General features: G+C 45.3%; 1 protein-coding gene across 1 annotated transcript in view; it reads left to right on the forward strand.

Moving 5' to 3' along the window:
• Nucleotides 1-25,054, forward strand: part of LOC121280224 (MICOS complex subunit mic25-like) — a 452,141-nt gene that overhangs the window by 119,596 nt on the left and 307,491 nt on the right. The window contains exon 5 of the mRNA XM_041191988.1: nt 6,096-6,179. Coding sequence (XP_041047922.1) covers nt 6,096-6,179 — 84 coding nt within the window. The remainder of the gene's footprint in view (nt 1-6,095; nt 6,180-25,054) is intronic.

The following is a 25,054-nucleotide window of genomic DNA, read 5'->3' on the forward strand; positions in this document are numbered from 1 at the left end:
GTTTCATAACCACCTGGACAGATGACCAAATCTCTGAATGGTTTCATGCTAGCCCTGCACTTTTTTCATTGTTGAGCAAGAAACTAATTATTTATGGATTTTGTGCATAAACCTGAAATATCAACAAAATAGAAAACGTTAATAAAATCTGCGGTTTTTCCCCAAGAGTAAGAAGCAATAAGTGGGTGGGGTAGCAAAGGGAAGATTCTAGTAAGAGAATTGTGCGAAGGTGCATAGAATCTTTTAAGGTTACCTGCTGCATTCTCAGTGTTCACTCGATCACAGATAAGGAATGTTATTTCAGCTCACCCACCCAGAAAGAACCTAGAGCCTCGTACTGAAACAGTTTCTTGAGAGTTCTTCACAATCCTGCATTTACTTCAGCAGAAGTCAGTTCAGCTGTTGAGTTGGGAGACAATATGGATTATCCCAAGAGCCAGTGAGTATTAAGAATTTCCTGATTTAAATCACAAATTTGCCTTTTCTCAGTTGCAACCCAGACTCCTTTGCCCTGTTGTCACTTTGTAGCTTTCAGTCCTGCCTTGGATTTATCTTTATATGTCCTATATATATGTATATAATTGAAATTCTACTTGATTGTAGGTCTGATGTGAGAGACAGCACATAGGTACTATTTCACTCAGGGCCACCAGAGATGAGAATGTTAAAAGTAAAATGAAGGATGCAGGTTAAAATTTAATTACTGAAGAAGTACGTGTGTACCTGGTCACTGGGCACGAGTGCGGTAGTGTGAGTTTTGCTATAGTTTAGCTTAGTTTTAGTTTAGCTTTACCTACCCTACTAGCAGATCTCCAGTGGTGGTGCTCACAGAGGATACGCTGTTTTATAAGATCAGGCATTATTCCACAACATGCATCACGTGATTCTCCTGCTACGGTGTGTATAATATGACTTGTAGCTTTAAGGCCACAAGCTTTCATTTCAGTTGGACATATATCCTGAAAGCCATTTAAAACCAAAAATTTCCCTGTGTTTTGGCAATAGGTGATGCTCAAGAGGCCAATGTTGGAGGAACGTAGAATTCTTGGAGGGTCGTAATGCTGGAGGAGGTTACGCCTCATTGCTCAGCCACCTGGTGTTAGGAATTAACGTTAAGAATTAAATACAAAAACACTTTGCCAGGCAAACAGATGGGTGAATTACAGTCATGAATAAGCTCTCTAAGGTTTCACACACGCCTTCATTATAAAAAGGTGGCTGGACATTAGTTCTAATGGCCAGAGTTGGTAAGCGGCTAATAGTGCACAAGTGTTTGACTTCTGAATACCATTTTTCATAGAAAAGGGGCATGCTTGAAATCTATTTGCAGTTTTGGGGTTGCACATGCGCGTTTTAACTTGAAGAATTATGACACGTAATTTCCTAGAAATTGGCGTGTAAGAGCACTTTCATTTCTGATCAATGCTAATTTACACGGAACATTATAATACAAATTTCCTCAACCTTTTGCGCCGTCTCTCAGATACCACTACTGAAACCCTCTGCCACTCATTCAGATGGTCCTGAACAAGCCCAGCTGGTGTGAGTTTCCTGGATTTATAGGAATAATACCCTGGCCTTGATCCAATCTCTCAAATTTAGATACAGCACCATCCAAAGTATACGGATATCAGCATAACTGAGATTTATGGAACTTGATAGAAATTCTCTTCATTTTTTGGGTGGAGAAGTTTTTTAACTGAGTTTTGCTGTCAGTTTCAATACATCCAATAGATTTTGACCCCTGCCCACATTCCTCCCCCACCCCACATTCGGAAGGCCTTTCCAATGGTCATTTAGCCCACTGTCCTACGTAAAAATAAGAGAGGCCTAGGGAAGACAAGGGACTGTAAGAGTGAGGCACCTTGACACCGCTGGGGCGGTGCAGTAATGCATATTTTATTCGTTTGTATGCCCTAGTACAGGCAAGCTAACTCAGCAGGAAATCTCAACATAAAGCCCTTAAACAATGAAGAAACTGGCCTAAATCTTGGCATAATTGGCATAAGTGGTATTTAGGAAATGTGGGGGCCTATGGCCCTCTCTTCCCTCAGCATTCCCTCCTACAATTTACAGGCTTTAAAAACTCAAACCTGGCCTCATCGAACAAGTACTTGATTTATTTTAACTTCCCTATTACTTCCTTTAACCTTGGTGGCGTACTGCACCATGGCCTTGGGCATACACTTAATTGTCTCTGCGTTTTTTAGAAAATGCGAAACATTAGACTATACATCAAAGACAATTGCTGCAAATTAAGGTACTCAACATGTTATAGGATTTCAGTGGCAGATGAACAAAGGCAAGGATAGAGTCAGATGATGTTACAAAGGTGGTCTTAGCATTGGTGCAGACATGTAGTTGGAAGTTCATCCCACGTCAGATCAAGGTTGCAAACAGTCTGATTCAACCTCAGACAGTTACCAGGGAGAGGGATGGAGTCTGTGGCAAGGGAATGGAGTTTATGGTGGGAAACAAACAGGGTGTCTTTGATATTTTCAGTCTTTAGTTGGAGGAAATTTCTGCTCAAACAGTACTGGATGTCACAGAAGCAGCCTGACAGTCTCGAAATAGTGGAGGGATTTAGAGAGATGACGATGAAATGGGTGTCGGCCGCAATTATATTGAAAACATCTTTCAACAAGGGACTTGAAACTGATTTTATTTTTTTCACAATCTTCAGATGCAGGTACTTGGGATAAATTTCGGCACTTCCTTGTTTTTTTTAAAGCTCATTTTACATTAAAAACCTAATCAAATAGCTTGTTTACATTTCAAATATTTTTGATATTTCATCATTAAATGTTTGGATTATTCAGGCAATAAATTGTATCTTGTTGTCGCGCTGGTTCTACTGTCAACCCCAAACAGCCAGGCTCATCAGAGAATGCTGGGATTGAATGGCCCACATGCACCACTTAAATCTTCGTACAGTATCACTTTTAAATAAAATGTTTGTGTTTTTCTGTCAGTTGTCCTGATTAAGCTAATTCTTGCTTGGGGCATGGCTCCATGACTGCTCTTTAATACCTTCATCTTTCTGTGAGAATCACAATGGCTGAGTTCTTGCTTAATCCCCTCACCTCATGGATGTAATTTGAAGGTAATGAGGAGCAAAGTTCCTTGCTGATGTTTTTTTTATTTTTCCCAGCCAAGACCACTTGTAGTATCTTCCCTTGTTAACCTGGCTGAGATCAACAAAATCAACGAAGACGGGGGATTGAACTTAGGGTCTTCCTGGTCTGTGGATACAGTACCGCAGCCATCAGCATCCTCACTCACTACTCAGTGAGAACTCAGTGCGTAACTAAACTGCTACTACACTGATATGCCACTTGAATGCCCTAAGCGTAGATGGCAGAGTTTGTTTAGACAGAAATAGTTTTGATAAAGGGAATCACATAGCATTAGCAAAGGGGGGTTTCTAATGAAACATTAGGCAGTGGGATGGGTGTGCAATTGCAAATTTTTATCACAAAACAAAAACAGAAACAGAAATACCTGGAAAAACTCAGTAGGTCTGGCAGCATCGGCGGTGGAGAGCACAGTTGACATTTTGAGTCCTCATAACCCTTCAACAGAACTTCTGTTGAAGCGTCATGAGGACTCGAAAGTTCAACTATGCTCTCCTCCGCCGATGCTGCCAGACCTATTGAGTTTTTCCAGGTATTTCTGTTTCTGTTTTTGTTTTGGATTTCCAGCATCCGCAGTTTATTGCTTTTATCTCTGCAAATTTTTATTGCAGGTTTTTAGCAGATCAGGAACCATACTGGCACAAATCACAACTGAGTGGTAAATTGGATCCTATTGTGATAATCACACATCCTCTCACTCATTAATGCCATCAGATTATAAGTTCATGGACTGCATTATTTTGATATTTTTCATTTCAGTCAATGTCAATAATACAACATTGTAGCAGCGATACTGATGCAGAACAACAAAATGAAATAAAGCAGAGTTTTGGATTGGGGGGGATTATATCTCTTCAGTCAATTGCAACTTTTATGCCTTGTACTGATGACCCCCAATTTAAGCCTGATGTACTGTGGAAGATTGGTAGCCATTGTCTGCTGTGGTGCTAGGTGTCACTGGAATTCACTCTTGCAGCTCAGACTACTAGACTGGTGTCTTCTTGCATGTTTCATGGGTCAGTGCATAATTTGGATTGGAGAGGGCCAGGGCTCAGAGATTGGTCAAGCTATTTCCAGATGATTTGGTAATAAATTGAGTTGAGGAAACTGGAAAAAGTAAACAACTTTTTGTGGTGTGGTACTGAACTGCTCTGACCAGGAAGATCCCAGGTCTAATCATTTGACTGTGGTGAGTTGGCTCATCTCAGCTTGAAAGCAGTGGGGGTGCTGCACGTAGCTGACATGCCACTGAGGAAGAGAAGGGAACATCTGCGCAGGTTCCCATGATGGACATATGAAGATATCAGAAGTTACCGTTGTATTGCAACCCACATGGTCAAAATTTCTACTCATGCTCAATATCTAGGCTCATGCATGAATGGCTGCTTGGCTTCCTCAATAACCTCAAGAGTCTGGGCGCTGTCTGATTGGAACTAACCTCTATGGCCTTGAATTGCAGTCTATGTTGTTAGCTCTCCTCAGCTATGAAAACAGTATGGAGCCCCACAATTTGCCTCAGTGTCCCTGGACCAGGGTGAGGGAAAAGGTGAAGCTGGGGTCACTATCCAATAACTTGGAAAATGTGCATGTGTGTAGATCCCTGGTGAAAACTGGTCCCTGCTTATCGGTGATGGCCTATTCTTTCAATGGTTCTTTCAATTTCAGACTGTGATCTCTAGCCCCATTTTGTTTTCCTCCTTCAGTGTTGGTTTGGCTTTTTATCTCGTTTTTTTCTTCATTCTGTATTCATGCTTCCTCTATACAGATCTTTTGTTTCTTTACTTATCCCATCACCACTCCTTTATGGCTCTGCATCATCAACTCTTTTTAATCTCTCCACTCTTCCACCCTATCACTGACCTTCCCTTTTGTTATTTTCCCATCTCTCCCTCCGTACATTTACATAGGGCAGACTATTGCCGTTGGTGTGTGGGGGCGGGCCTGACACGCTGATGCGTAAAATTGAATGCAATGATGTCGGGTGCGTGCCCCAACGTCACCGCGCGTCATTTCAACATTTCATTTGGCGGGAGTGCTTCGGAGGCGGCTGCGCACCTGCCGAGCTGTCAACTGCCTATTAAGGCCACTAAAAAAGCAATTAAAGTTGTTGGCAATGCTGCCCGTCCAACCTTAAGGTTGGGCGGGGTGGGGGGGGGGTGGATGGTGGTGGCGGTCGGCAGGCGAAGAGCCCAAGAGGCCTTTGTGTTTTTCAGGGGGAATGAGGTTTCCTGAAGGTTTAATAAAATAAATAAATTTTGCTAAATTGACAAACATGTCCCAGCTCATGTGACACTGTCACATGACAGGACATGTCTAAATAGTCTTTCACTTTATTTATAAAAGAAGTTTCATTATGTACTTAATCTCCCTGAGGCAGCTCCATGCCCCAGGGAGATTGCTGTGCTCTTTTGTGCATATGCCCCGACTCTTCCTCCTCCTCCCGCCTACACAGGTAGCGCTGAGCAGTACGGAACGCACATTACATTGGGTGGGCCTTAATTGGCCTGTCCAATGTAAAATGGCGAAGCGCAGCCGATCACGGGCTGCAATCGGCTCCGCGCCCACTCCCGCCCAGTCCACCCGACATAGATAAGATTCAGCCTATAGAATCTTTTATATTTCCAACTTTTCCCAGTTCTGATGAAAGGTCATTGGTCTGAGGTGTTACCTCTGTTTCTCTCTCCACAGATGCTGCCAGACCTGCTGAGTGTTTCCACTTTTTTCTGTTTTTACTTCAGATTTCATCATAAAGAATGGCCATTACAGTAAAGATGCAAGCTCCTGTGTAATTGTATTCCAGATAGTGTTGGTACCTTCAACAGAGGAAGGGAGGAGAGATAACAAGAAAGATGAAAAGAATTAGACCTACAAAATCTACACTTTGCTTCACCTGGGCTTGGAGCTGGGGAGACTATTACACAAAATTTATTATAACTTTATATATCACATTTTATTTTCCAGGCCAGCCAACTGGAAAAGAAGGAAGCAGATCTTCAGAGACTTGAAGCCTTTTATAAAGAACAATTGGAACTTATAGAACAGAAGGTCAGGAAGAAAATATTAATTTATGGCTGACTAAATTCCTGCATTGAATTGTTGGTTGTAATTGGTTGCCTCTGTTAATGCATTGGTCATATTAGTAAAAAGGTGTGCAAAGTAGCGAAATTATCATTGATTCCTTGTATGAACATTGTGTAGAATACTCTTGAACAGGAAATCAATAGGGCTCCTTGTAATGTTTCTCTGTACAGTAGTTTTCATTTTAATAGTATTATAATAATATGTAGTGGCCAGTGCTCGCTAGGGCATTCAGATGTGAGTGCAGATTTTCCTTGGAAAGTTTTGATTTTTCTGAGAATTTTTTTTAAGTGTGCTAGTCGTATCTTTTATAGCCAAGGTATGTGTGAGCATGCCTACTTCACACCAAAAGCATTGTCCAACAAGCAAGAAACAAGGATGGATGACCAAATTGGGATTGGCTCGCTACAGAAAAGCAGCATGTTTGCCGCTTAATTTGTCTATCTCTCAATCCTCGATTCTAGGTAAATGGTTATTTGTGGTTTACTGGATTACCCACTTGATCAAGAGATCATCCAATCCCTTCTCTCCCCAAAAAACTCACCTGGTTACCTCTTGAATTTAGTTATACAATTTGCTTCAATGACCTTGTACAATAATTTATTCCAAAATATTCCTGTCCTTTTTATAAAAGAGTTCTCTCTGATTTTCTTTTTACTGATAATTCCTAGTTCTTCACTTGGGTCTTCTGCTATTTAAACCCATTGCCAAAGTGTGTATGCCTAGTTGTATGTTTTGTTATGAAGAGCTGAAAATTATTGAATCCCCTCCCCTACCTGTAGAAAAAAAATATTTAAACCTCAGATCTGCTGTCCAAATGGAGTATTGAAAAAGGTCATGATTTTATTGCACCAGCATCATATTCAGAGAATTAAAACCTCAACAGTTAACTAGATAACTCAGTCATGCAATAACTTGCATTATTAAAGCACTTCCAGTGTAGTTATTTTTATTCTTTCATGGGATGCAGATGTTTTTATTGCCTATCCCTATTTGCCCTTGAGAAGGTTGTGGTGTTATGACACAGCAGTTGGTAAAGCTGAGTTGTTTAAAATCCTAGAGGGAAACTTTGAACAACTGTCATAAACTATATTTTTAAGTGAGATGCAGCTCTAAATTCAGGAATCAGACCACCAGTTTTCAGGAGGTTTTTATATTAACCTAAATGAAACATTTTGTTAAGTTACAACACATTAAACACATGCACATGGCTACAAATTACTATCCTAACTTTTAACAAATTCCCTGACTAATCTCCACTAAGGCAATAGCAACCCATAGACTTTAAGCAGACACCAGGCAAAGCATTTTCACCTTTCAAATTCAAAATGAGGTTTCTTTCACTTTGGTTCCTTTGCAGACACAGTGGTAGGCTTACAGGCTTTGATCTTACATTGCCTCTGCCCTGCACACACAAAACTGCTATCGGTTATACCTAGCACGTCTCATTGAATATAAATTCTCATTGTATCACCAGCCCCTTTGAACTCCAACTCTCCTAACAATAAAACCCCTTTCATAGTACCAATTTTATTAGTAGTACAAGCATTGCTGGTTAGGTGCTAGATTTCACTCCCTTTCTTGAATGCTCTATTCAACAAAATGCAAATGCACGCTACATCTCTTACATCTCAAAACTAGTATACATCAAAGCACCCTGACTAGCTGCCTTTAATCCAATTAAGACACACCCACTGACTACCCCTCTAATTTAAAAAAAAATTCCCAGTAACGTTATATACATTGATAGCTTCATGACAGGTGGTGAGCTACCTTCTTGAACCGCTATAGTCCATGTGATGTAGGTCCATCCACAGCGCTGTTTGGGAGGGAGTTCCAGGATTTTGACCCAGTGACAGTGTAGGAAGAGCGATATAGTTCCAAGTCAGAACGGTGTGTGTAGATGGTGTATGGACTCAGAACGTTAACTCTGTTTCTGTCTCCACAGATATTGCCAGACCTGTTGAGTTTATCCAGCATTTTCTGGGGAGGATTTTCCCCTCGTTGGGTGGGCCCGGTGGGCCTGGCGGGCGTCCGGGCAATGGTTCGCCACCCACAATCGGGCCCTGACCATGATTTCACGCTGGCTGGCCATGGGAGTAGGAGGAGCGCGAGCGCTGAAGTGTGTGCGCGTGTGGGCGTGTGCTCAGTGAAAGTTCCCTGAAGGCACAGAGCTGCCTCAGGAAGCTAAAGAGTTTTAACCTGAAAAATAAGGAAATAATGTCCCCCTATGTGACTCTGTCACATGAACAGGGACATGTGGAAAATCAGTTTTAAAAATTTTTATTGGTTTTTTTTAGTCACTGTTTGAAACCTTATCCCGCCCGTGGATGAGGTTTCGTTAAAAATACAAAGGCCGCCTGACCTATTTGCCTGCCCGCCAACCAAACTGTTGGACGGGCAGCGAAAAATTCAATTTAATTAATTGATTAAGGGCCTTAAAAGGCCTCTTCATTGTCGGCTGGCATTCTGCCATCTCTCGTGTACGCCCGCCGACCGAAAGATCGCGAGAGCGCGCAATGATGTCGGGACGCTCACGCACTATTTCACTTCCCTTTGGGTTGGGAGCACGCCCGCCCGCAGGATGAAAATTTCTGCCCTCTGTTTCTATTTCAGATTTCCAGCATCTGCAGCATTTAGCTTTTATTCCCTGACTCTCAAAGCCTGTCCACCATCTGCGCGGCACATGTCAGGAATGTGACGAAATGCTCTCAACTAGCCCGGATGAGCGCAGCTTGAACAACACTTGTCAACAACATTGACACCATCCAGGACAAAGCAACCCAATTGTTCAGCGCCCCATCCACCACCGTAAACATTCACTCTCTCCATGACTGGTGTACGGTGGCTGCAGTGTGTACCATCTACAAAATGTAGCAGCTCCTGCACTGCAGCAACTCACCAAGGCTCCTTCAACATCATGACATCTGCCACCTAGAAGAAGAGCAGCTGACGCATGACAAAACCACTGCCTGCAAGCTCCCTGCAGAACCACACACCATCCTGACTCTGAACTATATTGCGGCTGTTGGGTCAAAAATCTGGAACTCCCTTTCAAAAAGCGATGAGGTTGTATCTACAACACATGGACTCCAGCTGTTCAAGAAGGTAGCTCCCCGCTACCTTTTCAAGTGCAGTTAGGAATGGGCAACAAATTCTGGCCTTACCAGTAATGCTCACATCCAGTGAAGGAAAAATGTGGGTAAGAGCATTGCTTCGAATAAGTGCTGGGTTATGCAAATCACTGTGGTGCAGTTAAACTTGTGGATCAATTTGATTCTTATTTTTTTATTTTTTTTTTATTTTTTTATTTTAATTTGATTCTTATGGCCTCTGTGAGGGGAACTAACAATCATTGAAAGCTGTTAAGGTCATTAAGTAAAATTGTGCTTGAACCATATTGGCCTTGGTTGGACATTAGTCTGCAGTACAAATGCTGCTCCTAATTGGGCACTAAATTGACTGTTTCACATAAGCTACTAGAATGGATGGTATGATGGTGCCCTTGTGAAGTTAGCAGTGAAGACGTGTGGATGGATTAGAGAAAGCTTTAAGCTGCTTTGATGTTATGAAAATGCAGTTAAGGGTATGCTTCCAATTCTCCTATCACCTGCTGTATTTAGAAATATAAAATGACTGGCTCACTCTGTTCCAGAAGCACAGGCTACTTCTTTGGAGGGGGCTCTTCTGAATTGACAGCAAATTTGACAGCTTCAGTTCTGCCTTGTGTCTCGTGGAGAACAGCAGCAGGCAGTGAATGTCAACAGGAGAGAAACATTGAGGCAGGTATAGTGCCACTAACCCCAAAGTCACAACAGCAGAGTAAAATCTCCTTCACCGTGCATCTAATCAGTGCTGTAACTAACCTTCAAATCCTTCATATTGCTGCTGGCTGTGCAAAAGAGAACCACACTCCTTTCCCCAACACTGCCCCCAGTGGTTTGTTCCAGTTAGGCTCGCACCAAGTGCAGTACTGAGGTAGTACGAATACACTGTTAGAGATGCTGTTTGTCAAATAAGTCATTAAAATGAGGTCCCCTTTGCTATCTGAGCTGAGAGTTAAAAATCCCAGGGAGCTATTTTGAAGAAATGAAGGACAGTTCTCCCAAGTGTCCTGGTCGATATTTATCCCTCGACCAACACCACAGAAACAAATTGTCTGGTCATTATCACATTGCTATTTGTGGGAATTTGCTGTACATAAATTTGACTCCCATGTTTCATACACTGTAACAGTGGCTATATTTCAAAAAGCAATTCATTAGCTGTAAAGCGCTTTGGGCAGCCTGAGGTTGTGAAAGATGCTATATAAATGCAAGGTCTTCTTTCTATCTTCTAATGTAAGCCTGCAAAGGATACTTCCCTGATAGTACCAAGGGTTAGGGTTGAAATAGTTCCGTTCTCCAGTATTAACATCCCCTCCCCTTCAAAATCACCAAAATACAGTTGTGTTTAAAAAAATTAGTTTCTAGTTAAATGGTGTCTGTTAACTCACTTAAGTGGTTGCAATTTACAATGCTAAATTAAACCATGCAAAGGAAGCCCTCTGAGAGTTGAAGGGACGTTAAAGGAGCCTTGAATAAAGTTAGAGTCACAAACATATGGGCCGAATGGCCTCCTTCTGTACCATAAATCTTTCTATCTTTTGTACAGCTGTTTACATTCTTTAGTACTTATTTATTTTTGCTGCAATGAGCATGCTGTAACTCAGTGTTGTGAATGAGCAAGAGCTTGTAAATTATGATCTTAGAACTTCGAGCGGTGATATGGTTATCCTGGTCACAAAGTTGCATGCTTCCTTTCATGAGACATATACAACAATATAACAATAATAACCTGCTGCCAAGGTTCCTGTGAACTCTTGCACCCTAATCTTAAACGAAATAGAAAAGCAATTCAGACCTTGTATTGATGTGTTTGGTAACTGGGCATCAGAGGCTAACGACGTTTGCTGTAGTTTCCTTAACATTGTTTAATTTTACCTGTTCAATAAGTGCATTTTATTATACTGCAGAATGCTTCCCCTAGGGCTGTACTGTGACCTCCTGTGAAAATATTGGTAATAACTTTGGATTCAACAGAAAGGTACTATCCAGTAGATAATGAAATATAAATGTCTGAAAAGCCCCATTTAGCTGTCCTATCTTGGCTTTGAACAGAGGAACAGAACCTTGAAAAGCTATTAAAAAGAATCCTATGATTGTACTGGCATATGAATTTAGAAGCTTTTCAGCTCATCTCTTTTTTTAAAGAAAGCATCTCAGCAGCTGGTGAAGAAATCTCTGTTTGAATGTGCTATACTCTCACTAATTTGCAGTTGAAGTTGTGTGGAGACCTTGACATTTTGAGCGCATGAAACAAGCTTTACAGCATTAAATTTAATCTTTTCCATAATAACGAGGAGCTCTCAGGAAGAGGCCCAATAGGTCACTCTTTCATACGGTGGCTTTAAGCTCTTTGTGTGCTGTTGAAACACTTTAATCTTATAGAATAATAACAAGGACCTTCAGTGTTTTTCCTGATTGTGGCAGAGTTGTCTTCACTCTCCGTCATCCTTAGCTAGAGCCCTGTTAAGCTCCAGCTATTCCAAAGGCAGACATTTCCCTGTTTGCTACTCTCATTATTCCTTAATGGCCTCATCTGCTCTATCTTTATATGCCATATTTATCTACTCTACCTCCTACTTCCAGGAAACAACCTCTGCTGTTTTGAAACAAAAACAAAAATACCTGGAAAAACTCAGCAGGTCTGACAGCATCTGCGGAAAGGGAGACAGTTAGCGTTTCGAGTCCGAATTTGTTTTTGTTTCAGATTTCCAGCATCCGCAGTTTTTTGCTTTTATCTCTGCTGTTTTGAGTCTGGATTGTTAGGTACCACCTCCCTTCCACTGTTAATGGGAGAACCTTCAACGACTACAGTTCTGCACTCCAGAGTTCCTCTTCCTTCCTCACAGCACTGAGGCAGCGTTACATTATCAGAAGTGCCATCTTTCAGATGAGATATTAGGGACATGTTGATGTTTTTGATAGCATAAATGTAAAAAATGGGTACTAGTGAGTGGATAGCCTCTCCTGATTTTTATTTCCATTGAAGTGAATGGGCAGTAAGTTATCCAGTGACCAATGGAAGAGCAAATTTGTTTCAAATTAGTATTTTTAAAAAGAGCAACAGCAAATGTGGTTTTAATTTTAGAGACAATACAAAAATGACTGAAAATCTGTAGGAAAAACCTACTTCTATTACCAGAGTGCCTGGTGCTTCCCTATGCCAGAGAAAGATTGACCAGATGGAAATTATGCAAATTTTAATTTTTTCCCCCCTACAAGTCCACATCTGTATGTATAATGAAACCTTTTTGTAGAACAAAGCTTATTGTGACTGTTGTAGAGTGGATTTTGACACTGGATGAAGTCTTTAATTTTCCTACCCATTCATTGACCGGTGTATTTCTTAAGAATGAAGAGGTCTATGTATTTATTGAAGGTTTTCATGCCTCTGCCTGTGCTGGAATGGAGACATTTGGGGAGGGTGGGCAAGAATTTTAAAATGGTAGACGTGACCTGATTCTGGGATTTCCGCCTCTATTCTCAGCACCAGCAATTTTCGCTGGCCTGGGATAAGGGTGCAAGTAGCGAGCCTGCGCCCTGCACTCCCAACCTGGCTGGCTCAATTGCATGGGTGGGTATCTCATACTACATTCCTCACCCACCCCTAAAGGTAAATTTAAAAGGTCTTACCCTTACACTCCATGCCCTTCCATGCCCCATCAATGCCACTTCCATGCCCACTCACCTAGTATGCATTATATACAGAACCAGTGAACCATATAATAACGATGGCAAGTCTTGAAATGCTGAGGATAAAAACACACCCATTCAGAAATCTTCCTTGTAAAGACTGTTATTCTTACAACCTACTTAAGAGCATCAGTCAGCCAAAGCCATTGATGGCATCAATAACAGAAGCTTTCCTAAGTTCACACCATTTAATTTTGTCCAAATAAACATAAGCTTTGACAAAACAGAACAAAGCAAGAATAACTTATTATAACCTTATAAAGATGCTGATCAATCAGAGAAAGTGCTCCACTTTCACCTGTCAAAATAGAACCCCCGCTGAGCTAATCCATTTGAAAGTCTTGGAGCTCAACCAAGCTTTCATAATTGGGCCTTCTGGGAGCTGTATCAAAAGAGATTTCTTCAAATGTTATTTGAACCAGTACTATCCTTCACTACTTCTTTCCCCAAATGGCCTTAATAGTGAGCCATTTATATATAAATCGTAACTGCCCCATAAATCTTTTCTTTAAAGGAAAACATTTCTCTAGAGAAATTTGGTTTTCGCTGGAGATGCTAACTCTTTGCTGAGGTACAGTTCATGAAGACGAGCTGCTTTCTGATGGCTTAACAAAGTGTCCATTCTTCACGTATGAGTTTCCACGGAATGTTGTTGAGCTGTTTGACCACATAGGGCAGAGAAACAAGGCTAAGCCTGATCCTGTTCTCACTGATTGTCCCACATTCTCATCTAATGACATAGCAATCAGGAGTAAGAAACCTGGGTAATTCTTCTCTTGAACCCCAAGTCCAAAAGTAGCTGATGCAACCGAAATTACTTGGGTACAACTGATAGGGATGGCAGAGTAGAGGAATTGAAGAGAAATTTTCCAGGTTTATTCTCCAAATTGACCTTGGTTTTTATCTGATTTTTTTGCTTCTTCCTGGAGATCTCATGGTTCTTGGGTGGGATGCATAAGATGCAAAAGTGAGAGAAGCTTGGAGGATCAGAAGATCTTTTCTATCTATCATTGTTTGTACGTTAGCCGAGGGGTAATATTACTGTACTAGCTAATTCAGAGCACATTGGTTCAAATATCGCTGCAGCAAGTTGTGAAATTTAATTCAATCTGTCAATTTATGGGCCGGCATCAGAAAAATAGTGATCTTGAAAACTGCTGATTGGCAGAAAAGCCCAACTGGTTTGAAACAGGGATTGCGCCACCCCTATCCAGTCAGGCCACCCCCTGACCCTTATGCAAGTTATGTGACTGACTCCTCACGCCCACTCAAGTGTCCTAGAAACCATTCAGTTGGACACACAATTGCTGAGAATAAATATTGTGGAAACTAGGAATGGGCTCTCTACGTACAGCCTAGTCAGAGCTACCCACATTCCGAAAACAAGACTTTTTAAAAAAAATCAGCTAATATCTTCTGTCAAAACTCCAACTTGAAATTTTCCGGTTTCTCTGACTTGGTCTGTGTCAGACAGTGGCTTTGCAAATTAGGGCAGAGGCAGCACCAGAATTCATCCATTCTTAATACAATCTTTTGCAGATTAAAAGGAAAGAAATCTTAGCATTTAATGTACTCGTTCCAACAGTAATGTTCTTTAATTATTTTACGCTGCCCGTTCTGCCCACAGTACAAGTAGTTAATACCACTTAATAATTTATAACGGGTTTGCAAAATGCAAAGTCAACTAAATGAATAGGTGGGAGACGAGTTATTCATCCAGTTTCTGAATTAAGATATTTAATAACACGGCAGGAAACCCAACTAATATCATCTCAGTTCTGTCCAGAAAGAGGTTAATCCTAATGAAGCATGACAGCTATCATTATGTCTGAATTAGATTAGATTGCGTTGGAATATTGAATTTTTGCTTTCATGTTTCACAGTTAGTTGCTTGAATTAATAATGGTATTGTTGATACAGACATACTGTTCTCTTGTTTGCCAAAAATGAATTGTTAATAATCAAGCCTGGTTATAAGAAGCATCTCCATGTTCTACTGATGTTTAGTGTCAGCCATGGCTCAATGGGTAGCTCTCTAGCTTTGAGTCAGAAGGCTGTGGGTTCAAGTCCCATTCCAAGCCCTAAGCACATTATCTGTGCTGACACTTCTTTGTGGGACTGAGGGAGTGCTGCACTGTCAGAGTTTCTGTCTTTTGGATGCGATGTTAAACCGTGACCCCTTCAAGACAATGTAAAAGATTCTACAGCACCGTGCAAAGAAGAGCAGAGGCGTTATCCCAGTGCCCGGGCAATATTTATCCTTCAATCAACACCTAAAACAAATATTCTAGTCATTTATTTTGTTGCTATTTGTGGGATCTAGTTCTGTGCAAACTAGTTGTCAAATTTCCTATGATACAGCAGTGACTACTGTTGAAAGGTATTGGCTATGCAACACTTTGGAACTTATTAAGTTTGTGAAAGTTGCTGTATAAGTGTAAGCATTTATTTCTATGGATATGAGAATGGACTAGATTTGATTCCCAGAAATACTTGAGTTTGTTGATCTCGACTGGAGAGATGCTAATAGATGATTTTGGCACCTCAGAGTTAGGGAGTGTTTAACTTCTTAGGTTTCCACCTGTTGACTACTGTCCAGTGACCTCTGCTGGAAAGTGTATGTAGACATAGGATGCAGTTATGCTGCACTTCAGGGTCGGTTATTTGCTGACATGGGGGAGGTGATGGTGTAGTGATATTGTCGCTGGACTAGTAATCCAGAGACTGAGGGTAATGCCCTGGGGACCCAGGCTTGAATCCTGCCACAGCAGATGGTGGAATTTGAATCCAATAAAAATCTGGAATTAAAAGTCTAATGAGGACCATCCCATTTGGTTCACTAATGCCCTTAGGGAAGGAACTCCTTGCCTGGCCTACATGTGGCTTCAGACCCACAGCAATGTGGTTGCCTCTTAACCGCCTTCTGAATAAGGGCAATTAGGGATGGGCAATAAATGCTGGCCTAGCCAGCGATGCCCACAACCCATGAATGAATGAATTAAAAAAAAATTCACAGCCTAGGCACTAGGTGAAGAGGTTGGCTGGAACCCATGGCAAAGAACTTCAAAATATCTCAATACCAATAGAAGTGATGGTGGTGAGAAAAGTGTGCCAACATAGAGATCCAGTGGCATTATTCAAAGAAAGGAAGGAGTCTTCTTGGTGACCTCGTACCATTCCTCAATCAACCAACACCACCAAAGACAGTTGGATTGGCCATTGGTCTCATCTATGTTTGAAGGACCTTGTTTGATGTAAACTGGGGCTGCCGTGTTTCCCTGTATAACAGCCATTGCATTTGAAAAGTAATTCATCACTGTTTTGAGAGATGCAAGCTCATTTAATTAAGTAGCTGAACACAGCTTGTTACTTTGTGCTGTGCACATCTTTTGCTCCATGACCTTTTCCCTTTCTTGTATAAACAGCAGGAACTTCCTGACTGGGATTTGAAGCTGCTCGTACAGTGGATACTCTCAACTCATCAGGAGAGAGAAGTACTGCTAATGCCTTCTGCATTGTCTTCCAGTATACTCCCAAAATAGACTTGCATTTCTATCTACCTTTCACCATCTAAAGTGCATTACAGCCAATGAAATACTTTTGAAGTGCCATCACTGTTGTAATGCAGGAAATATGGCAACCAATTTGTACACAGCGAGCTCCCACAGACAGCAACATGCTAATGACCAATCTGTTTTCAGTCACATTATCAAGGAATAAATATTGAGAAGGACACTGAGCGTAACTCCCTTGCTCTTTTTCAATATATTGGACATAGGATTTTTTACACAGTGGAATTCAGCCCACTACTTTCTGACAGAGAAGTGCGATTGCTACTCACTGAGCCACGACTGACAGGGTTGCAGCTCTTCTTTGCTATCAAAGTACTAATCCTAGATTATACGATTTTGAAGCAAAGGGTTTGTGTCTACATGGATGTTGACTATATCCAGCTCTGCTCCACTGGTCCCTTCCTTTGAACTGAAAACAGCTGCTTCACTAATAAAAACAGAAAATGATGGAAGTACTCAGCAGACTAAGTAGCATCTGTGGAGAATGAAACAGTTAACATTTCAGGCTGATTTTTTTTTGTTAGAAGTGGAAGAAGTTACAGATATGTTTTAAGCAAGTACAGCGCCAAGCAAAAAGGGAGGGAGTAGAGGAAAGAATAAATAAGGAAAGTCTAAAACAAGATGGAAGGCAGGATGATTAAATGACAAAAGGATGATGGAGCAAGGCAAAGAGTTTGGTAATGGGTCAGATAAAGAAACTAAAAATGGGTTGAAGGGAGCTGTAAATGACAACAGCAGACTAAGACCAGCACCTACCACCCAAAACAAAAGGGACCAGTGGTTATGATGTGAAATTATAGCAGCTGCTTCACTGCCTGTCACCTGCTCGTTCTGCTCCAGTTATGGTGAGCACTCGTTCAACTACTAATCTCCCACAAGGAAAGGACCAGGTGTAGGCCATGCAGCCCCTTGAGCTTGCTCTGTCATTTAGTGAGGTCATGGCTGATTTCACCTCAACTCTGCTTTTTACTGTCTTATCCCCATATCACTTGAATCCTTTAATGTCTAAAATTCTATCAATCTCAGTCTTGAATACGCTGCTGCAGATGCCAAAGCTTCACGATCCTCTGTGTGAAGGAACTTTTCCTCATTTCAGTCCTAATTGGCCACCTTATGAGAGAGTTATGAAACATTTCTATACATAAAAAGTTTGAAACTCTCTTCTGCAAACGGCAATTGATGCTGAAGCAGGCTTGTCAAATGTCACTTGGGGTGGGGGGAGGCACACTTCCATTTTCTTCTCACTCAAAGCGCTGATAAGCAAATCTTGGAAAGATCTGTTCTGATGATGCCACTTTCAAAAACAGTTCCTCTGACATGTCCTCCTTCTTCATTAACTGAGGTTTTCCACCCACGGTGGTTGACAGGGCCCTCAACCGTGTCCGGCCCATCTCCCGCACATCCGCCCTCACGCCTTCTCCTCCCTCCCAGAAACATGATAGGGCCCCCCTTGTCCTCACTTATCACCCCACCAGCCTCCGCATTCAAAGGATCATCCTCCGTCATTTCCGCCAACTCCAGCATGATGCCACCACCAAACACATCTTCCCTTCACCCCCCTGGCGGCATTCCGCAGGGATCGTTCCCTCCACACTCTACCCCCACACTCTCTCCCTCTTTGTCTTCCCTCCCCCCCCATTCACCGTCCCCCCCACCCCCACCCCATCCCCCCATTCCCCTTCCTCTCCTATCCCCTCCTTCCCACCCCTCCCCCCTCCCCCCACAGCCCTATCCCCTCCCCCCTCTCCCCCTCTCCCTACCCTACCCTTCCCCCTCCCCACCCCATCCCCTCCCCCTATCCCCTCCCCCTACCCCCTCCCCACCCCTATCCCCTCCCCCTACCCCCTCCCCACCCCTATCCCCTCCCCCTACCCCCTCCCCACCCCTATCCCCTCCCCCTACCCCCTCCCCACCCCTATCCCCTCCCCCTACCCCCTCCCCACCCCCACCCCCTCCCCCTACCCCCTCCCCACCCCTATCCCCTCCCCCTACCCCCTCCCCACCCCTATCCCCTCCCCCTACCCCCTCCCCACCCCCACCCCCTCCCCCTACCCCCTCCCCCTACCCCCTCCCCACCCCTATCCCCTCCCCCTACCCCACCCCCTCCCCCTACCCCACCCCCTCCCCCTACCCCACCCCCTCCCCTCCCCCTCCCCTCCCCTCCCCTCCCCCTCCCCTCCCCCTCCCCTCCCCTCCCCTCCCCCTCCCCTCCCCCTCCCCTCCCCCTCCCCTCCCCCTCCCCTCCCCTCCTCTGCTCTCCCCTCCCTCCCCCCTCCCCCTCTCCCCTGCCCCCTCTCCCCTCCTCCCCCCTCTCCTCCCCCTCCCTCCACCCTCTCCTCCCCCCTCTCCTCCCCCTCCCTCCACCCTCTCCTCCCCCTCCCCCCTCCCCCCTCTCTCCCTCCCCTCCCCCCTTCCTCCCCCTCCCCTCCTCTGCTCTCCCCTCCCCCTCCCCTCCCCCTCCCCTCCCCCTCCCCCTCCCCCTCCCCCTCTCCCCCTCCCCCCCTCCCCCACCCCCTCACCCCCTCACCCCCCTCCCCCTCCCCCTCCCCCTCTCCCCTCTCCCCTCTTCTCCCCTCCCCTCCTCCTCCCCCCTCCCCCTCTCCTCCCCCTCCCTCTCTTCCCTCTCCCCTTCCTCCCCTCTCCCCTCTCCCCTCTCCCCTCTCCCCTCCCCCCTCCCCCTCTCCTCTCCCTCCCCTCCCCCTCCCCCCTCCCCCCTCCCTCCCTTTCCTCCCCCCTCCCTTTCCTCCCCCCTCCCTTTCCTGCCCCCTCCCTTTCCTGCCCTCTCCCCTTCCTGCCCTCTCCCCTTCCTGCCCTCTCCCCTTCCTGCCCTCTCCCCTTCCTGCCCTCTCCCCTTCCTGCCCTCTCCCCTTCCTCCCCTCTCCCCTTCCTCCCCTCCTCCCCCTCCCCTCCCCCACTCCCCTCTCCTCTCCTCCCCCTCCCCCCTCCCCTCCTCCCGCTCCCCTCCTCCCCCTCCCCTCCTCCGCTCTCCCCTTCCTCCCCTCCTCCCCCCTCCCCTCCTCCCCCCTCCCCTCCTCCCCTCCCCTCCTCCCCCTCCCTTCCTCCCCCTCCCCTCCTCCCCCTCCCTTCCTCCCCCTGCCTTCCTCCCCCTCCCCTCCTCCCCCTCCCTTGCTCCCCCTCCCTTGCTCCCCCTCCCTTCCTCCCCCTCCCCTCCTCCCCCTCCCCTCCTCCCCCTCCCCTCCTCCCCCTCCCCTCCTCCCCCTCCCCTCCTCCCCCACTTCCCCTCCTCCCCCACTTCCCCTCCTCTCCCACTTCCCCTCCTCTCCCACTTCCCCTCCCCTCCTCTCCCACTTCCCCTCCCCTCCTCTCCCACTTCCCCTCCCCTCCTCTCCCACTTCCCCTCCCCTCCTCTCCCACTTCCCCTCCCCTCCTCTCCCACTTCCCCTCCCCTCCTCTCCCACTTCCCCTCCCCTCCTCTCCCACTTCCCCTCCCCTCCTCTCCCACTTCCCCTCCCCTCCTCTCCCACTTCCCCTCCCCTCCTCTCCCACTTCCCCTCCCCTCCTCTCCCACTTCCCCTCCCCTCCTCTCCCACTTCCCCTCCCCTCCTCTCCCACCTCCCCTCCCCTCCTCTCCCACCTCCCCTCCCCTCCTCTCCCACCTCCCCTCCCCTCCTCTCCCACCTCCCCTCCCCTCCTCTCCCACCTCCCCTCCCCTCCTCTCCCACCTCCGCTCCCCTCTCCCACCTCCGCTCCCCTCCTCTCCCACCTCCGCTCCCCATCTCTCCCACCTCCGCTCCTGCGCTCCCCTGTGCTCCACTCCACTCCACTCCCCTTCTCTCTCTCCCTCTCTCTCTCCCTCTCTCTCTCCCTCTCTCTCTCTCTGTCACACATCTCTGGACAGCGAGTCTCACCCCCCCACTTCCGGCCATGCCCTTCAGTGTCTTCCTCCTGCACCTGGCCCGGCAACCAGCTTCTCTCTCTCTCACTCTCCCTCCCCCTCCCACTAGACTCATGAGCCAGGCTATCAGCTGCAAATGTGAGAGGGGAACGTCTTGTGATTGGAGGAGCAATTCCATTCAGAATCTTCCACTTCCACTCCACTTACCGACAATTTGAAACTGCCTCAGGGGTTCAGATTGGGCGGGGGCTTCATGGGGTCACATCTGGCCCGTGGGCCAGGTGTTGGACAAGCCTGAGCTAGAGCAATTGTACATTTTAAATCTGAGATTGTTGGATTTTTGTTAGCCAAAGGTATTAAGTGATATGGGGCAAAGATGGGAGTTAGGTTACAGATCAGCCATCTTCTCATTGAATGGGGGGAAGAGGTTCAAGGTTTTAAATGGTCTCCTCCCCTACCCATGTTCCTAGAGTTCTAACCTCTTCAGCCATGGGGATCAGCCTCACAACATGTATCCTGTCAAGCCCTCTATGTTTCAATGAGATCACCTCTCATTCTTTTAAACTTTAGAGAATTTAGATTCTATTCATTCTCTCCTTTATAAGACAATCCTCTCATCCAAGGAATCAATCTAGTGAACCCTCATTGCTCGCTGTCTTAGACAAGTATATCCTCCCTTAGATAAGGAAACCAAACTTGCAATCCTTGTCCCTCCACCATTTCCCCTCCCTCCTTGTTTTCAAACACCTCCTCAAAACCTTACTTTCAATCAATCATTTGGTTACCAACTCTAACCGTCTCCATTTTTCTTTCTCCTTCTGGCCTGAGCCCACTATTTTATCCTCTTTAATATAAGAAGCCGTGGGATGCTACAGACTTGCAAGTTGTTGTTGACTAGCTGAAGCTATTGAATTTTTACATTTTATTTAAGAAAAGCAGACTGAAGCACGATGTATTGAAATATTCAGTTGTTCTTGTAGTGCGGATCGTGGCAACTTAACAACCCACATGTGGTGTGACCTATATGATCTACATCACTAACGTGTGGGCCATTGAAATCCAGCTTGTGGTATGATCGTACAATCAATACCCCACTTATGGCATGAACCATAATGATCTATATCACACTCGTGGTGTTACCCATGTGATCTATACTCTGCTTTGTAATATGGAGCACAATGATTGATATCCCACTTGCAGCGACTCCGAGTGACATTATCCTGTTGAGTTATCAAATCAATGTGGAACATGGAAGATGAATGCTCTGCATAATGCCCCCTCTACTCTACAAAGAAAAGTTTTTAGTTTTGTATTTTCTCCCTCTTCCCTGCAGCGTTCTTGTAAGGACTGGTGCCAAGTTTTTTAGCATGTGCATAGTCACAGAGCCAAAGAATAGCTTTGTCAGTAGCTAGATGGACGATCCCGCCTTCAAGTTTAGTCAGCAGACACCTCAAGAATGTGAGCCTTTGTTTGGACTGCATCACAGCTGCAGCCTTAATGGTCTTGGTGAGCCCACTGATGTTGGGTGACTGCACAGAGTCCTTGCTCAGTCTCAAAAGTTTTAAAAGGACCCACTGTCACCTTGGGAGATCAAAACTGGGTGGACGAGCAGTGGGGTCTACAATGAGAGAGTGGTTTCTGGTGGATGTTTTCTCCTGCCAATCCTCTTACCATAGGTCCTCAGCTGTTACTCCACAGCATGGTGGATTTAATCATATGGGTTGTTGTGAGGGAAGGCACACTGCTGGCAGGTTGAGGATGTCTTGGGTTAGAGTGGGCCTTCTCCAGTAACTTACACCCTCCAGCCAGGTTAAGGGAGAAATGTTACTCAATACTGGAAGCCAGGGAAGGTGAGTGGGTCGAAGAGTACCTGTGATGATGTGCATTGTTGAGTTGCACATCGATAAGTTTGGTGTTGGCAGATTGGTACCATATTGGGGCACTGTATTCTGCAGTTGAGTACGTGAAGGGAAGAGCAGAGGGCCTTAAGGTCTTGGCCCGTGAGCCCTATGGGGTAGCGGCCAGTTTACTGAGGAGGTTGTTATGGGTTTTAATTTTTTCTGCAGTCTACAATGAGGAGCTGCTTATATATGAAGGTTCTATCAAGGGTGACACCTAGATAAGCAGGGTGGGGACCATGCTTCAATCTCTGGCCATCCATGGTGATGTTCAGTTCCCTCTTAGCGCTGGCAATGTGAAGGTGGAATGTGCTAGAGGCTGTTTTACTGCTGTTCGATTGTAGGCACAATGTCTTGCAGAAGTTGGTCAGTTTTGCAGTATCGTTGTTTAGTGTGTCTTCCAGTTCAGGGAAAGTCTGAGCCTGGTTGCCACAACAGGTATCGTCTGCATAGATAAACGTCTGGGACCCGGTTGGGGTTAGGTCATAAGTGTTTAAGTTGAACAAGGTCAGGGCCTAAGACAGACCCCTGGGGTAGCCCATTCGTTTGTTTGCTCCAGGTGCTAGTCTTGGCCCCCCTATGCACCCTGAACCATCTGTACTGAAGTAGCAGTTCAACTGCATCAGAAACCCAAGGATGGAGAACTCTTAATATTTTAATGAAAAGGCCAATGTGCCAGACTCTATTGTGTGCTACAGTGAGGTCAAGGAAAATTGCCCCTGTTTTGAGATTCCTTTGAAAGCCATTTTTAGTTAAAGTGGTTAATGTGAGGACCTGATCACATGTACTTCTTCCTTGTCGAAATCCTACTTGATTCACTCTCAGGATGCTCTCCACTTCTGGCTTGATCTTCTGCAAGATTACATGCTCTATTAACTTGAGGCATACTGATAGCACCGATATTGGCCAGTATTTTGAAGGTCATTTTGGGTTATTGCCTGGTTTGGGGAGGCCAATGGGGTGCTGTAAAGACCGAGACTTCAGTGAGCAGGGTAGGGCTGTAAAGAGTGAGACTTCAGTGAGCAGAGTTGGGCTGTAAAGAGCGAGACTTCAGTGAGCAGAGTTGGGCTGTAAAGAGCGAGACTTCAGTGAGCAGAGTTGGGCTGTAAAGAGCGAGACTTCAGTGAGCAGAGTGGGGCTGTAAAGAGCGAGACTTCAGTGAGCAGAGTTGGGCTGTAAAGAGCGAGACTTCAGTGAGCAGAGTTGGGCTGTAAAGAGCGAGACTTCAGTGAGCAGAGTTGGGCTGTAAAGAGCGAGACTTCAGTGAGCAGAGTTGGGCTGTAAAGAGCGAGACTTCAGTGAGCAGAGTTGGGCTGTAAAGAGCGAGACTTCAGTGAGCAGAGTTGGGCTGTAAAGAGTGAGACTTCAGTGAGCAGAGCGGGGCTGTAAAGAGCGAGACTTCACTGAGCAGGGCAGGGCTGTAAAGAGTGAGACTTCACTGAGCAGGGCAAGGCTGTAAAGAGCGAGACTTCAGTGAGCAGAGCGGGGCTGTAAAGAGCGAGACTTCAGTGAGCAGAGCGGGGCTGTAAAGAGCGAGACTTCACTGAGCAGGGCGGGGCTGTAAAGAGCGAGACTTCAGTGAGCAGGGCGGGGCTGTAAAGGGCGAGACTTCACTGAGCAGAGGGGCTGTAAAGAGTGAGACTTCACTGAGCAGAGCGGAGATTAAATTTAAGGAAATAGTCTTTAATTAAAAACAAACGAAAAGTATGGCAAGGGAGCTCAGTCCTGTGTGTTGTATGGCCTGCAGCATGTAGGAATTCTTGGACACTCCTTGCAGCCAAGTTGGCCACGTGCAGGAAGTGCCCTGGATTTCTTCGTGCATTCAAGCTTCACCTTCCACATGCACTGTCTCAGATATTTAGCCAACCTTGGGCTGTCTCCTCAGATTTTCTGGCTTCTCTTAAGTCCACCTTGCTTTCAGTCTGCTCCCTGCTGCTCTCTCTTTAATTCAGAGTCTTTTCTTCTGCTCCTCACTTTCAATTCCACTTAACAGAACCTGTTTCAGATTCCTGTTCTTGTCCCTTGACTTGACTGTCTTCCTGGGACCTCTTTCTACTCCACTGTCTGGTTTTGGGACTTTCTTCTTTCCTTTGGGACCTGCTCCCTGCAGATCCCATCCTGTTTCTTCTGGCACTTCCTATGGAATGGCACTGTTATGTGGAGATTCTGAAGGTCACCTGACACCTTTTTCATGCTATTTTGCTTTCTTCCTCTTCTTCTTTCCCTTCTGATGGTGACTGACAGTTAACTGCCAAGCACTGTTTGAAATTTAAAGCACGCAGCTTGACCCTGATTGGTCAAGGCATTGCCCCAAGCAGTGAACCAGCGAATGGCTGTCAGTTATTTTGCTTAGCTGAAACAAGTGCAATGTGTGCACATATTCTTTCTGTCTGCAAAGAAACGGGCCGTGTGTATTAATATATGTAGCTTCCAGTACACGCAAATGCTCCACATTGTGAGCCTGACTGACAATCTTACATTGGTTGTCAGCGTAATTCTTAGCGCACTGAGGATTATTTAGTAAATGTTGTCCAATCACAGAATCACATCTAATGTTGGACACTGTGTTTTGAGTTTTGCAAGCTTGACAGTTAACTGGTGCATTCTCCATGGCAACGACACTTGCCAAACAATAAGTACTCTCTTCACATGGGGAGGCAGTGGCGTAGTGGTATTGTCACTGGACTGGTAATCCAGAGACCCATGGTAATGCTTTGGG

This window comes from Carcharodon carcharias, chromosome 7, assembly GCF_017639515.1.
Source record: "Carcharodon carcharias isolate sCarCar2 chromosome 7, sCarCar2.pri, whole genome shotgun sequence".
Lineage (NCBI taxonomy): Eukaryota > Metazoa > Chordata > Chondrichthyes > Lamniformes > Lamnidae > Carcharodon > Carcharodon carcharias.